At 38.3% G+C, this 17,204-nt stretch overlaps 1 protein-coding gene across 3 annotated transcripts in view; it reads left to right on the forward strand.

Moving 5' to 3' along the window:
* LOC135502020 (opioid-binding protein/cell adhesion molecule homolog) overlaps positions 1-16,885 on the forward strand; it is a 99,146-nt gene extending 82,261 nt beyond the window's left edge. Inside the window, exons 6-13 of one of the 3 annotated variants that reach the window (XM_064794459.1) lie at positions 3,311-3,458; positions 3,686-3,856; positions 5,599-5,721; positions 6,054-6,175; positions 6,659-6,774; positions 7,435-7,514; positions 9,910-9,933; positions 12,538-16,885. In XM_064794459.1, coding sequence (XP_064650529.1) covers positions 3,311-3,458; positions 3,686-3,856; positions 5,599-5,721; positions 6,054-6,175; positions 6,659-6,774; positions 7,435-7,514; positions 9,910-9,933; positions 12,538-12,626 — 873 coding nt within the window. In that variant the 3' untranslated portion in view covers positions 12,627-16,885. Of the gene's footprint in view, positions 1-3,310; positions 3,459-3,685; positions 3,857-5,598; positions 5,722-6,053; positions 6,176-6,658; positions 6,775-7,434; positions 7,515-9,909; positions 9,934-10,562; positions 10,653-12,537 lie in introns of all 3 variants that reach the window. The other 2 variants (XM_064794458.1, XM_064794460.1) reach the window with 2 other exon arrangements.
* The last annotated feature ends 319 nt before the right edge of the window (positions 16,886-17,204 follow it).

Consider the following 17,204-nt stretch of genomic DNA (forward strand, 5'->3'; position numbering starts at 1 on the left):
GATGCCTTTATGCCATGTTGATTCCAAATTATGACCATCGTTATCTGTCTCCATAAAGGATGATATTTTGATGCATTGGAATTGATGGGGTGGTGGCCAAGGCCAAAGTAGAAAACTGTTTGGTTCTGTAAACATTGTATTTGAGTTCAAGTGACTCTTTTCCACAGAGTAGATTCCTCCGGTTTGCCTGGTTTCCTCCTACAGTACACATCGCTCAATAATTGTCTGAAGGGCCAGTATAAGCCAAGTTAGTTCATGTAGATGTACTCTCAACTGAATAAAAAACAGCAACTTGAATACCCACCAATACAACTTAAAATCGTTTCAAGCCACGCCTGCCAAAATCATCTGTACATTGAACTGTGAACTTCCTATTCAACTACTGGAGTGCTCGACCAACTCAAGATGAACAAGTATGACCTATTTCACCAAACAAACTCATCTCTCTAGAAGTAAAAGTGAAATAAATAATTCAGCGTCAAATCGACAGTTGTATCGTAACCTTTTCCCTACAGTTGATTCTCAACAACATGAATCATTGATTTCGTATTTTAAGTTTGTTTGCGTTTGTTTTTACGTATCGCGTTGCATTGGACACAAATCCTTGAGAGGTTTTGAGAAGCGATATGTAAATTTGATACCAGAACAGGCGGATTCCTTCCCATTCCTCTCAGACCCGGCGATTTGTCTTGATTTGGTTTCAGGATTGACCCACTCACCAGTTTTAACCCTTCTGATTTGGTTGACGTGCATAGCACGTCATGCCACTTGAACTCTCAGATGCTGATGACGTGTGTAGCACGTCATGTACTAAAAAATATAACTTCATCCGCACTGGGCTGTATCATCACAAAATGTGAGCTGTACGCACTCGGGGAACATCAGTTTGATTCAAATACTAGAGATGGTGACACTTTTGAGATTTTAGATAAAGCCCTCTAAAAATGTATTGTGCCTGCTCCCCCCCCCCCCCCCCCCCGTCATTGTGCTCCTACCTTTCATGCTTTCCTCTATTTAGTGATACATTTGAATTTTTCTTCTAAGAAAAAATCATTTTGGAAACAGGTAACAATTTATGTCTAAGATGTCTATGAAGTGGTTTTATATCCAGTTTTATCGGTCATTTATTTCCTAAATGTATTACGTGATATTACTTTAGTTTCACTAATCTAAGACCATTTTCGAATATTTAAGTCAGGCCTTCAAACATGTCAAATATTCGTATGGACGTTCAAAGCTATTCAACAAGACAATTGGTTGGCGATAAAGTTTGTCCAATGGTCACGATGTGATGTTTTGTCTTGGTCTCTGTGTCCATTTTGTATGAAGTGGTCTTAGATTGGTGATACTAGAGCATTTATGAATCATCAGTAAAGTGGTTTTAATTTTGTGTAGTGCACTTGCGACACCAATTTTATTGTGTCTGTTACTTCAGCACTTTCACTTCTATGCTAAAAATGGATATGGCCATAGTGTGTATTAGTGCAGTTTTAGTTTAATACCTATTAGCATCTGAGCTGCACTGCTGAGAACTGAACATATTCATCAGTTGAATCTAAGTGCCTTGTCCAAGGTCACAATAGTTGAAGTAAAGCAATGTCAGTGCAACACCAGTTATGTGTATATTCTTACGATGTCCGTCAAAGATCTAACATTTATCAGAACTTATATTTGTTGACATGTTTATACATGTACTTGTGACCTTGGGCAAGTAACTAAGTGAATTTGCACCTTTCTTTCCTTTCTCTATAGGTTTTCGTGTGACCTTTCAGGGAAAAAGGATCAATGTGTATAAGGAGTTTGTTCTTAACCGCTTATGATTCTGTTCAGATGGGCAGATGGGCTTAACATACTAAACCGCCAAATTTACACAGCATTTTATTTTGCAATTTGTGAAAATGTCTTCAAAAGAAAAAATTTTCTTTCTTTTTTGGCAGATTATCAAATCTCTGTTTTCAGTATTTCCAATCAAAAGATATTTTCCACCGTTTCAATTCCCACCGATCAAGGTTATTCCCGATTCTGAGAAAAATATAAGAGTGAAAATTTGATGGCATCCATGCACTGACAGCCGGGAATGGGTATCAAACATGCGTCTTTGCTATGCAGGGTTCATAATATCGCTCGGCCGACATCTTTTATCGGTTTTAGATTAACATCATACACATTTTGACTTTTCCAAGCTAATTGACAAAGAGTGTGGCCATTGGCCAATAATAGAACTGTATCTTTGAAACAAGCTTGATTATAACAGAAAACCTTTCATATCACAGGTCTACATTTATGGTCTTGCCTAACTGACAGTTACAGTTACGTTCAACAAGTCTAACGCGTATTTATTTCATTGAATTGTGCTCCAATTGGATCTATTTCAACGCAGAAGGTAACTCAAGTCAACTTCTTTTCTTGGAATGGTTGTGAATTTTCAACGTTTTCCAACTTAAAAGATTGGGAGTTGCATGGACAAATATATCACCATTGGTGGTCGTTTTTGTAAGTCGTCACCAGGGGCTATAATCATTATAAAATACTCCAGTTTCATCGATATAATACCGGTTCTTTATTATCATTACTGGGAGACACACAGGCATACCTAGAGAAAACCGTTTTGGTAAATTTTTTAATGATATCGTCGAAGACGAATTTCGCTTTTTCCTACAAAGTCCCAAATACATTGTATTGTGGCAACGCTTTATCAAACCCTTCTGCATGTTCTATGCAGCACATCCAAATATGTATAGATTATCCTGCCTTTTGAATTGCTCAAGCAAAAGTCGAACCTCAAATCTTGTCAAATAGGTACGGGAGGCAGAATTTATCCGTGCTGCAAGACACACTGATTAGTTCTGTCTGCTCTCGCACCCTTCCTCTACCACCAGCTGTCTTTGTCTGCTCTTTGTCCTTATTTTTTTCGCCATCTTGTAATATCATGTAAATCAGTACGTATTGTAATCACGACAAACTACATGTAAAACATGTACTTTAAGTGGATAAAGTCATTATTATTATCATGTTAGTAACACGTAATGGATACAAATGCTTAGGATATGATGTCTTAGCCATTAGACAAACTGGTATCGCCAACCCATTGCCATCGCAATGGATGATTTTGACAAAGACAAACAAGAGCCATACCCAAACAAATGTGGCTGATGTCACTGTATAATCCTCTATCTTTAAAGTCCTTACAAAATTCACTCCCAGCTAGACCAGAAGCCACAAGATTCAAGTGTTTCTATGAGTTGTTTTAAATTATCAAAATCTGAAGAGCGATGTCTTATATTTCCTCACTGATCTGTTTCCCCTCCAGGGTAGCAACTTAGGAAACCATACGAAGACAGTTAACAACTCGCTGATCTTCCCGAAAGTGAAGAAGACCGATACTGGAGAATATGAGTGTAAGGCGGAGAATGGAGCTGGCAGTCCTGCTACGGAGGTCCTGGAAATTAGTGTACAATGTAAGTGCCTTCGAAATGAGAGTCCTCTGGATTTTTCCTGATTTTTGGGATGAGGGTTCAAAACATTTCAAAACCAACCAAAAAGACTCGGTAATTTTTATTCACTTCAAAAAGCGAAAAGCACGTATTTTAAGAAGTTGATTAAAAACAAATCTCGTTTAGCACAAGGCTCATAATGATAACTGTCGCTCTTCATGTACATAAACGTTTTGATCTTTTATTCCTAGATGCACCAGAAGTGAATGTAAAAGAGGACATTGTTTACTCAGGGCCCCAGAAGACTGCCATCTTGACTTGTATAGTTAGCGCATCCCCCATAGCCAAAATAGAATGGATGTTTGCTGGCAATGCTGTTGACCAAAAGAGGAGGAATGTAAAAACGAAGTTTGTTGACTTGGGTAAGTAACGGCATTACCCTTTTGCTAATGGCCATTTTGGTAACTGAGATACCCGAAGACCTCGGCTACCCGTCATATTTTAGCGTCCCATCCACTCGCCACGCAAGCCGCAGTGAAAAAGATTGTAGAAAATGAATGGCAAGGGCAAGAATCTCACCCTTTGTTACAAGCATCGTTCAAAGATAACAGCACTGTGACTTGGTGAATATGGATTGAAAAGGAAAAAGTGCCTGTGCTGCTCTGCGGGTCAGTGGTGCTGTGGTAGTGTAACTTCATACACCTGCACACTGCGGCCCCCTCCTCCTTAGCCCATCGACATGATCAACATTGGTTGCCTGAGCCTGAATCTGAGGGATATGTCATCCTCCTCATCATCATCATCACCATCATAATCAACATCATCTTCATTACCCAGATTGCTCTACTAGTATGCAATTTTGCGATTTACCATTGTATTATATCACCTTTAGGAAACACAACCACCCTTAAGAGTAAGTGTCTTTTAAAAAACAAATCCCCGTCTGTCTGAATTTTATCCAGAAGAAACTTCTATGCCTGAAATAATCCCTAGCTCAGTCCTTTGCAGTCTTCTTGACCCCTTCGGTTACATGTATAATTCCTGCATTTTCCCACTCAGATGAATAAGTCAGTCGCCTTAACAAGACTGTTTGTGTATTTTGATAGACAAGTGTGTCACTTTCCACTCCGTCTTTCAATAAATATAGGCTAAGGAGAAAAAGCTTCTATGAAAATTTACCTTGGCCTACTTTTTTGAAACTGAGAGTTACTGATGCATGTTATAGATATTTGTTCCAGATAGTGTTTAAAAAAGCTGGATTTAGAAACATTGAACTGCTGGATTAACAGTGTCATTGCTCACTGCAATATGCAGGGCCGTATTTGGGGGGGGGGGGGCAACTGCCTCTCCAAACATTGCTCTGATTTGGTGTTCTGTCCACCCAGGACGAAAACTTTAACGTTCACTGCGGTCCTGGTATGCGTCGGACTTTGTTTCAAAACATTCTACTATCACAGAATCAGCCCGTTGTATTCCTGGAAATGTTCGCTATTCTGTGCTCTGATTGGCTGAGGGGTCATACGATCCAGATGGGGGAGAGCAATGAGTCAGAGTCCAGCCAAATCAAATCCAGTCTAATCCCCAGTCCATTGTTTGTCGATCCAGCTTTTCAAATACATTTACCTGTAGATGCATTGTGGGACCAAAGTCACCAATCAGAGTATTGATTTTGTTCAGCACTCTTACTTGCCACTGTCTTTTCGGAACTTTCTTAGAGAAGAGTATGAACAAAATGCTTGCCTAAGAATTTCTGTTACAGTTGGATGTTTTTAGATATACAAAACGATTAAAAGTGATGTTCCACCTGACAAGAAACTTAGGGCATGAATTTACAGGATGTAACTTTCCTATTGTCTGTCAACAAGAATATGACTCTCTCAGTAACCTGATGAAGTGTGTGCAGTGTTCCTTTAATTCTTAAAGGGACGGTCCTAAAATGGCCTCTTTTGACTTGTTGGATACATTCTATTCTTCTGTCATTGCATTTAAGTTATCTTTGTCGTGCACCAGTTTTGCAGCAATGATTAGCATATTGTCAACAATCGACAGCCAGCATTTTCTCAAGATTGCAGATCATAGCAACAAAATCACTCATTTGCGGGCCACTTTTCTTTGAAACACAATTGGCAGAGTTTATTTAATTAAGTTTCATTCTTGTCTTCAGGTGTCGGTGTTGGTAGAGAAGCCCAGTTGATTATTAACAATGTTGTGTCCGACGATTTTGGTGTTTATAAATGTATAGCAACCAACCAGTATGGTGCTGATGATAAAGTCATTGAATTAACAGGTGAGTAAACTCAATAGGGATTGGTATCAAAACCAAAGTGCAAGCAACCTCCCTTGTCCCCTGCACTTAAACATACATGCTTCTTTCCACCCAGGTATGAGTAACCTCTATCTCGCATAGAGAGTCATGTCTTGAGTCCTGGCCCTGAGAGGCAGCTGGACAATACTTCACTCCTCGGCGAGTTTAAAGCAAACTTCGTAAGAGCAATACAATTCCCTGACCCAACTGAGTCGGTATCAAATCAACTGATGCATCATCAAAACATACGCGAGTTTCTGAATGGAACCCTATTGCAGGCCATTTGGTTCTCAAGCTTTTCATTTCTGTTGCAGGTCTCCCAAAGAAAGTAGAAATTACCAGCAGTAAAAAAGGCTCGTACTCGCAACAATACACGTTGACCTGGCAGGTCTATTCACATGATCTACCTCTTGATTATTTCCTCATGTTTAGAGTGGTGAGTAAGATCAAGAGTTAAAGGTCCTTGGTTCACCTTGGAGAATCAGTTCTTCAACTGATCGAGAATTATTGTGTACATCTTCCAACTAACCAAGCAGCCTGTTGTGGGGACCCTGGGAGCTTCACCAAAATCTCCTATAAAAAAATACTGGACTTACAGTGAACTACAACCCAAAGATCACAAAAAAGGTTTGCTACATATACGCTGAGCACAGTTGAACCTCCCATAGCGGACACCTATCTTTAAAGGACACCCTCTCTTTTGAGGACACCAGATTTGGAGCTAAATTAGTTGTTTCCATTCAGTTTCACCTCGCTATTCAGGACACTACTAGTCTATTTTAAGGACAGTTTTTGTCAGTCGCAAGGGTATCCTTGATAGAGAGGTTCTACTGTACTTAAGGGATTTTAGGAGCTACAAAGTCAGTGGTTTGGTTGTGGTAAGAAAGAGAAGTTTATCTTTTATCTTTTTCCTTTTCAGCTGAATGGTACCGAGCCTGGTCCATGGCATAATTCGAGCATTCCAGCTAATGCAGAACCCAAAGCTACTGACCATAAAGCCTTTTACAAGTTTAAACAACTTGAAGCCAACACAAGGTAATCATTATGCCACATTTTATCATTATTTTATGAGGAGGTCAAGGGGGTTGTTGGTAAGGCATCGTAATCTTGCATTCACTTTGAGCAACCGGCAAATGAGCATTTTTTTAGCTCATCTGGTAACCTATAGCCATCAAGGAGCGTCCCTTGTCTGTCGTCTTACGTCACCAGGGTAAGTTTCGTCACCGCAAGGGCTATGAACTTCAAACTCAGCACAAAACTTAAATGGAGAACGGTACGTGAAATTATCTCGGTTGGCCGTAAACACTTGTGCAAGTCTTTAGTTTTACTGTTACCACACTGTTTCCCTCTGTGCACATCTACACTATTGTTTTTGTCACTGTTGGTTAGCCGGCCAAGAGTTGAAACTCGCAATATCTGCCTAGGTTCCTATTCATGTATGTTTCAACAATTTCAGATCATCAAGGACTAGGTAGCTATGAAATCATAGGTCTTGCTCGACCTTAGCAAAATAATGATGCTGTTTAGAAAATGTTGATTAAGAGCTTCTAACCAATGGTAACACATTAGACAGTAGGTTTTAAAAATATCACTAGCCCACAAATCTGTGTCTAATCTGCACTAGGCAATAGATGTCGCCATAAAGACAAAATGGAAATGTGAGAAAAAAGTTTAAGCTCTGTTTCATCATTTCAGATATCAAGTTCGCCTCCAAGCTAGAAACTCATTAGGTGTTGGTGAAGTCAGTGATCTATTTGAATTTTCAACTGCTGAAGGTAAGCACACTTTAGTGTTGGTTATTTGTCCAAACCTGTGCATTTTGCACTCCTGACTTAAACTTTCCCTCAACCTTTTCGATTAATTACTAAAGGGCCGCAAGGCAGAACGATCTAATGCCTCAGTCATATACATGTAGCTATTGTGTATGACTTATCTCAGTACTAAATGCTGTCTCCATTTTGCACATACTTACTTATGTTTCACTCATGCTATTTCTAATCATCTTGTGCTGAGAAAGACAATTCAGAGTTGCTTCTGATCGAATCCCTACCAAATTTAACTCGCTTCAATCAATATTTGACGTGTCGTAACCTAAGTATTTTTTGGGCAGTTTTGGCTAAGTATTGTTGGTTTCTTCTGAGTAACAGAGTGAGAAGGCGAGCAGTTTAACAGCTGCCTCACATGTGTGCCAAACCCAGGATCGTTAAACTCTCTCTCTGTGGTCAGAACATGAACTAACAATTAGAATACTGTACATAGCTCAAAATATTGATTGTCGATTTTTAACGCATCTAATTTTATCGACCAAAACCTTTTTGACGGGCCAGTTTTATCTGAAATACATTCAAGGTTACCTCCCCTCTTCCCTGATGTTGTAACACCATTGTTGATAGTTTGCATTTTCTAGAGTTTTTATGGAATCTTGAGCATTTGGTAGTTTTTTTCTTGCAGTTGTTGTTCACATTTTGAAACTCCGACTTTTTGCAAGGGTGAAAGCTTCAGTGTAATAGACATCCCATAACTTTTAAAGCTGTCAAATACCTCTAATGGTTTATGGACCTCATTGCATTGATCTCAGGCTGTGCAGAAAAGCCAAGCCAACCCAACTGCTCATTGATCTTTCAGGGTCTATGGCTTTATAGGAATGGTATTTTTTGCAAATTTTCATTGAACTACATGTACTTTCACCCTGATCTGAGTTTTGTTAAGCGTGAACAAACCTGCAAAATCCTCCCATTCGGACACAATGAAGATTACAAAGCACTGATTGTTGTTTTGCATTTTTATAGTTAGGCAACATTCAAAAATTGTTGTTGAAATGACTTTTTTCCTTTTATATTAATCTCGATGGTGATTCTTATTAATATACCAGTTATGATGCAGAATTGACTTGCCAGGATCCTTTGTAGCTGCTGAAATCGCGGGTGAAAGGCACTGAAAGTAGTGCCTTCGAGCTATTTAGGAAGCTATTGACGAAATGATCTGGTGGATCTGTTGTTGTCTGAAACCGGTATACACGTATTAATTTGTATCACCAGCGTGTTAATGTGTTTGTTTATAGTTTTGAGAATTAAGTGTGATTAAAGACAGTTGCAGGCCTGAATTGTCTTGTCGTGTTGTCTCATATTGGTACTGTCATGATTGTGACTGTAATGTCTTTTCTAAAACAGGCTTGAATTCTAATCTTAATAAACTGTGTCTATTCTTAATAAATATATATCGACAGATATTGATCATATCTGCCGAAATAAATTGATTGCCCATCAGAAATTTCGAATTGCAAATGTCTTGTCGCATACATATTTCATATTCGGGTTTCATTTCACAGACACATTACAGTATATGACTTATTACATAATTGATTGATTAATTGGTTGAATTCATCTAATTGAGTGCCAGCTTAACTTTTCCATGTAATATGCATATAACCTAATTACTGCTTTCCAAGTGATTGCACTTACACTATAACAATGCACAATAACAAGCATACAACAGTGACTCAGCTGTTTAGAATAAGATTTAGTGCTCTACATGTACAGTCCAAATCACAATTGACATCCGTCCTGCTTCGTGTCTGTGACGCGCGAGTTGCCCACCAATGACGCACTTGTGACGCGCCTATCTCTCTGTATGTTTCACTGCTGACCGACAAGCTGGGAAGTGCGTCAATGACGCGATTATGGGATGTCATTTGTGATTTGGACAGTGTGATATATTTATCTGAGCTCATGAACACAAATAAGCACATGAATGAAATGCCTGAACAATTGGACATCAACGCTCATGCCTGGTACCTAGCTGTTCGACCCCTGTCCCAGCAAATTGTTAACAGGCTTTGACACCAGTGCACAAAATGCAAGCTTTCATTTGACAATTTGATTCCAAAGATATTATAGTAATAGTGCTTTGTATTGATTGTCAGCTTAACGGAACAAGAGTACAACTGAACTCAACAACCAGCTAATCTTATATTCGCTAATGTCGCTCTAAAAGCACCTGGCGAAGAAGCAATATTTGCGCTTCAACCTGCCAGCTCATACAATAGTGATTCCTGCAACAAAATACCCTTGTTTGCCAAACTTTTCATCAGCATTTCATCATATTTCGTGTTGTGTTACGTTTCAATAATTGTACACAAGTCATCATTTTATGTCTTTGATTTCCATGCAGTCTTAAGGCAAGGTGCCGGGTTAGGTAAATTTAATGATTTTTCAAAATGACACTTATTCATCTAAGTGTTACTTCACTATATAAACCTTTCTGGCTTTATTCGTGATGTTTTATATGTGGTTCTTTGGTCAGTTGAGTTTGGACCAGTAGTTTTGACTCTCTTTAAACAACTTTGCTACGAACCATTTTAGGGGATTTCATATGCTAGGATCGATTTAATTACACGAAGGTATATGTGATACTCTGGAGCAGTGCACGCACTCACTGTGATCGAGCACCTCATTCGAGTTCTATTAAAAGTGCTCAGGATACACCAGGGTTAAAGTGTGAAGTAGGCTGAAAACCTCTACCCTAGCTATGTCTGACTATAAAGCCCAACTTGACCTTTTTGAAATGTCCATGCTGCTATAAACTGCACCAAAGTTCCACACTGATCACACCATATTCACTTTGCCTATCGTTCAATGTGATCATTTCACGTTCTTCTGGTCTTTGTCACGTGTCTTCTCACCTTTCTTCTCAAAACTAATTTTTCATAATTTCACGTGTCATTTCGGTCAAATGTTCTGTTTTCATATTTCAATTACGTGCAATGTCGTCTCACTTTTGGTAACCGAAAAATGTGCATCGTTTTTGTGAAAATAATTTTGCAGCCGGTCAAACGCCCCCACCCCCAACCAAAGCACCGAAAGTGACGGAGAAAGCGACCTCAAATCAAGGCCAGACCAACCGGGTCTCGGACGGTAAGAGTGGACAAATTTCAAATTCAAATAAATATTACAAAAAATAAAGTGGTTTTCTACAACACGTTTCAGTTAAAGTACTGACATTATTCCGTTTTGAGTCTTATGAATTCTACAGCGGAAAACTTGCGCATACCCTGTATAGTGGGTTTTGTGTGGTCGTAGTTCATTGCTGCATTGTAGGTGGCGCTAAAGTGAATCGCTTTTGATAACTAAAATTGTTTCTTTTTAAACTTCTTTTTCGAAGCTTCAGCTTGAAGTAGAACGAGATCTGCCGACTAAAAAGGAAATTTCCAAAATTGACTTGCAGCTTCACCTCAAAGGCCAGCTTCATTTGTTAAAAATTTGAAGAGTTAATATGAATTTGACTATTTCTAACTATGCACTATGCAATGTACTAAATGTAAATTTCAATGATGCCGTTCTGATAACTAATACAGAAACACAACACAACTCAATTTTCGTCACACTGGTATGTCTAGTTAGTGCACGACGGTCATGCCTGTTTTTAATTACCTGCAACACACAGGTTAACGGTGTACACAAACCAAGTATGCCTGTAACATTGTTTTAATAATCTTTATAATCAAAATCAATGGCAAATTAAGTTCCTCAAAGTTGTTACTTCAAATACCTCTTGGAGTATCCCTGCCTTCTCAATTAGGGAAGAAAAGATGTTGCATGAACAGCGAGATGCTGCTTGAGAGGAAGTTACATTTGACTATTTTGAGGTGCATACACTTTAGCTCCCCCTATTAATGATAAGCTGTATTGCACTTTTGAATTCTTGCTGTAGAAGTATAGTTGCACTTATATGTAGAATAGAGTGACAATGTGTACTGTGATGTTTTTGACGTCGAATTAATTCAATAATAATTTGGGGTAAAAATTCTGATTGGTCACATATTAACATTTTCTATTCAATTAGCCTTGTAATAGGGTATTAGCATCACGATAGGTGGCGCTAAAATTCACTAGGGTATACGTCAAAATGACATCAAAACGCAGACAAAATTGATGTCATGTCCCTGCCTTGACTGTGCAGTATCCTGACAGCCAGCTGCCGCAGCTTGCTGTTGCCCTATTGGTGGTGGAAATATGAATTAATTCATTTGACCAATCAGAATTTTTCATGCATGGATTTGTCTTCAATCAAATTAATTTTACCAAATACATTACTTGTTGTACAAGTGCCAGTTTTGTGTGACCCTACTTAAATTTGTTATTACCATTCATTAATACCAGAATTTACCAATCCCAGGAGCCCCTTCCTAATTAATATAACCCTTCCATAAGCCAGTTTCTTTATGAATTATGGGACACTACAGTCCTGAACCCCTTGTCCAAATTTGAGAATGTTCCACTGGATATATGTTTTGTTATTCTTCCAGACAAACTTCTATTTGACCATTTCTTTCTTCTTGAACTTGGCACTCACAAAATCTTCCTATATCTGCTTCCTTCGTACCTAAATTCTATCTCACCCATTCTTTCGTTGCCTCAAACCCCACCTACCCTTGAAAATATCAACTCCTTGGCCTGTCTTTTTCAATTAGGTACCATAGTTACTCTCCTTTGAGAGTTCCCTGCATCTGTGCCAGAATAAACACAGCAACCTTCAGAAATCCTGTTGGCAATAATGCCCGCGATGAACTTTCAGCGGTCGTAAATCCTACATGTAACACACAGTGGTGGTCAGATTACCTTGTTTGATATCCGCTTAAATTTGGATTGTAAAATCACTTTTGATTTCAATCTTGTCATTCAATTAGAACAACATTTTTCTAAAAATTACACTTCATAAACATTGTTATGCTTGTGCAGTATTATTTTTTGGTTTGTAATATTTATGCTCATTAATATTTTTTCCTTTTGTTATTTTCAGGTCAAAGAGGGGCTGCCTCTTACTCTCTTCCAAGCCTCGCATTAGGCGCCATCTGTCTTCTGTTTTCCATACTAAATGCCAAGGCGTAAATACAATAATTCGACTCAGAAGCGACATGAGAACTTTAATACATCCTTGTCTTGCCAAACAATAGTCGTTGCCAAGGAGACAGCGTCTGCCATGACATCCGACCTTAACTGTGAATTTTATTGGAGGAGACAAATGTCAAGGGTCAGAAGAGTTCAAAGTTCAAGTTGGAGACCGATCACTTTCATCTCATGTTTTGTCAATTGCCTGTAGATTTTGTATAAAACATTCAATAATGCAATACATGTACATTAGTGTATGAGCCATGATTAGTATTTAATGTATGGACGATTGTACAGTAATGTATGAGCTATTGTAAATTGTGGTCCGGGCAGTGCAAAGTAATGCATGGGCTATTGTAAATTAAGGTGGGAAATTTATACATGTGTTATGACAATTATACGTTAATGAGCATTTGTATATCATTGTATGGATATTTACACATTACTGTACATGTACATGTACATGTATGGATGACTATACAATGAGTATTGAAATTGATATGAAAGACTGGCCTAATCCATGTGGTCAATAGGCCTAATGCATTTAAGCATAAATGCATCAGGAAATCGTTCTACCGTGGTTTGTGTATGTAATGGATAATCGTATTGTAATGTTGTCCATACATTAATGTACAATTGCTTGTGTAACGCATTAGAATTTTTGCGAGCGACCCTTCATACCACTACATCAATTAATGTATTGGTGAGAAGATATCGTTCATTGTTCTTTTTACAATTGCACATCGATGCATGCGCACGCTTTGTGTTATGGACTGATGTTCAATTGTAGGGACTATTGTGCATGTTGTGTGCACAAAGTAATGTTCATTTCAAATGAAAAAGTGAACATTTAAAGTATGGAAAATAGTCTGTGCAAGTAGAGTTCCTTGATTTTCATACTTTTCTCGTACAACCTGCGTGCAGGGTGTTGCCTAGATTGCGTGTACGGCAAATTACATGTGCACCAAATATAACTAATTTAGGTATGTCATGCAGTTGTGATTTTGACTGTACACAGTTGTAAAATCAAATTGCATAAATCTAATGGTGAACCTTAGTTTCATCTTGTAAATCATTTGTTAATTGCATAGATAAAAAATTTAACCGTATTATCAACATACCACACACTTTTCACTCATTTAGAATGAACCATTTACATGATTAGGTATTTGTAACCTTTATTCAACGGCAAAGTAAACTAAAAAAACGTTTTGTCCAAAATACTGGTAACACATAATTAATCTCAAGCATGATCCATTGGCATTGCATTGAATAAATACTTTGTGTTGATCGTTTTTTGACACAAGAAGATAATAAAGGGATTATACCAAATTTATATTCGAGAGATTTATTCATTTTACATGTTTGACGTGCAGCAACGTTTAACGCAGGCCAGAGTTATATTGATCAAAAGCCTTGATATATACTGCAACAGTTTATATGGAGTCGTGTGGTTAAATTGAAGTTTTTTTCAGCAACAGATAGCATAGTGAACTGCTTAATAGCCCCTAGCTCTAATTGTTGTCTATGTATCAATTTTCTTTCACACTTTCTAAAATGCTGATGAATCCCTTTGAGGAAAGAGACGAAAACCACAAAATTATCTTTGTTTAGGAAAAACAAAATAAATTTTGTAATCCGCCAAAGAAAAGTTTTGTAGAGGTTTTTGCGAAACTAGAGATAGTGTAAAAATGTGTTGGTTTGTTTACAGTATATGTTCTTCTACCGTGTCTACCGGCAAAATAATACTATGATACTGGAAATGTATTTTAAAGGGAGTCTATAGACAGGTGGTAGGTCAGATTAAGTTTGCAAAGCCACATATAGGGGGCTCTTCTTCCTCGCAGTACATCAAAACTATTCACGCTTACACCTATTTGTTTTTTAATTCTGCACCGAACACGACAAAGTCCCCTGATCGTGCATATTATAGTCACCTGAAGAACAATAATTTGACCCCATAGCTCCTGCCTATAGTTCCCCTTTAAAAAAATGTGTACTTCCTGACATTTGTACTCAAGCTCAACTGGAAATTCACTGTGCGGGAGCACCGCTCTATTAGGAATAGCAAATTTGGGATGTTCTATTTTAAGGAGACTAAACATAAGCAGTATTCAAACCGTTGAAAGTACGCCAATCTAAGCCTACTCGGTGTTGGGTTTGTTAAAAAATATGAACATTTCTAATTGTGTTAATACCTACTGAATATAAATGTCGACTGACTATAAATGTTAACTTAAATGCCATCTTTTAGTGAATAATTGTACCACGAGCCTGAATATTTCTATTCACCTGAGCCTTAAACACCAACGGTGTAGGTTTCCTTCATTGGGAGGTCACTCTGCATTCACACACTGTATTTAATATGCCTTAGTGATAAGGACACCTCTTGATGGTGACAACTCAGTTCTTGTATTTGAATTCGTTGCACTGATGTTCCATTTCACATCGAAGTATCCTTCGAACTTAAAAGAGGACAACTACATTTGTACCCAAAACGAAGCATTCTTTAGTTGTCCTTGATAGACATCTAATAGAATAACCCCAGCTGCAGAAACCGGATTTGAGGGATAACTTGGGCGCGAGATATATAATGTGTTGGTTTTTCACACAAAAATGGCTTCCAGCAGGACCGTGACTTCTTCAAAAAGCATTAATTTGCAATATACACACAACAGACAAATCATTAGCAAAAGTCAACTAGCCGCAGACAAGCATTATGAGAGATCAGCATTAGTGTGATACTACACGTGGCGGTTCATGGTGGCAGGTAGGCACACTATCCGTGTGGCCACCTGAAGCCCACGCCCAAGCTGTTCCTTTGAAGTCATGATATTTTGACAGGATTCAGAAACTATACGAGGAGTGGGTGCGGGCCAGGGGTTTTGTACACTTCAAACAACCTGCGGTAGCGGAAAAGTTAAGGCTTAATTAAGTCTAAGATTAAGAATGCGTAGGCAATATCTAGCCTAAGGTACATATGTACGAGATGCTGACGAGGGATCTTCTACAGGATGAATAAGCTTCTATTCAATGACTACCGCCAGCAGTGTACATTTTATTGGCTGGTTGTCGCCTGTGACACGCCTGCATGTACGATAGTTTAACTAATTTTGTAGTGCTTAATAACCCAGTAAGAAAATGGTAGTTTAATGAGGTGAGACCGCTAGAAGTCATGTGATGATAATATGGCACCTTCTTGATGTCATTAGTTAACCTGTGTGAGAGGGGAAAAGCTCCTGCATCAAAATCTAGATTATTCTGTACGTCAATTCCACCGACCTCTAATCAACAAGTTTTTCGACACAGAAAGACAGTGTATTTGCTAATAACTAATATCTCTGTCGCCAGGCACCTGCCCAGATAACAATACCTTATACTTTACTAGCTGGTGGCTATAAACCAACTGGCTGCATCCTAACGAGGTTCGAACCTTTGACTTTCCGTTCATGAGGCAGTCGCCTTAACCTCTAGGCCATCAGTGTTTTCTAATTCAGACAGGTGGACAAGAACAAAATCTGGTCGTCTTCCGTTATCTTTTAATGAACCCTGGTGATAGTGGTTCGTTAAATGTATCTTAATGCATGTTTGAAATAAGTTCATGCATCTATTATATGTGTTTTCTGCTTAAACGCCCATTCAGTTCATTCAAAAATTAGACTTTGGAAAAGTCCAATTGTATAAATATTTGCTGGTAATGAATTTCAACAAGGCTGTTGTGTAGACTGATATGTTCCAGTAAATTAGTGTGCATGCATAATGACGGCACCACGGAAGTGTTTATATATGATTAACTCAGCCGCAAGACACTACAGTAAACATGAACAGCATAGGCCTTTAAACATGTAGAGCTGTGCATATTTCAAAGTTCAAATTTGACATTTTATCCATGCCCCAATAAATATTATATATGTAAACTGTTGGTTTCGTTTATAAGCTAGTGAGAAATCGAATTTTAGAAATCTGCACATTTGAAATACCTAGCAAGATGAATGAATATTCTGTTGCAGGTCCTATTCTACAAAAGCGATTTTTGCGACACCGGTGTTGTATTTTGTATTTCATTGAAATATATGATTTATTCAGGTCTGAAGAAGAGTCAACATACACATGCGCCATACATGTAGTTCTTTTTCTCTTGAGCTGCTTGGTAAATTCTACCGAAACTGTCGGTGAAATAAACAAAAAGAAAAATGTGTTGTAAATTAAGAGTGTGGTGATGTAATGTAGGCCCATAGCTTTTCGGTCATCGGGGGGGGGGGGGGGGGGGGGGCAATCATACTATTTGCCTTTTTTAGCAAAAAATATGTATAAAAAGTATGTCTTTTTGTGACTCCTGGAAGGATTTCTCCGCCCCTCCTCTAGCTATGGGCCTGCAGTCACTTAATATAATGACGGTATTAAATGAGTGTCGCTATCAAAAACATATATCAGGGGTATTTTAACTTATCAAGAGGTTGCTGCATCGTAGTCACTTAAGCGCCGCACAGACGCGAGATTGTTGTCACTGTGACTTGCAACGGAAAGAAAACGTGACAATAGTGGTTGGAATGTGGCTGCCAAATATAAAATTACAAT

Source organism: Lineus longissimus, chromosome 18 (genome assembly GCF_910592395.1).
Source record: "Lineus longissimus chromosome 18, tnLinLong1.2, whole genome shotgun sequence".
Taxonomy (NCBI): Eukaryota; Metazoa; Nemertea; class Pilidiophora; order Heteronemertea; family Lineidae; genus Lineus; species Lineus longissimus.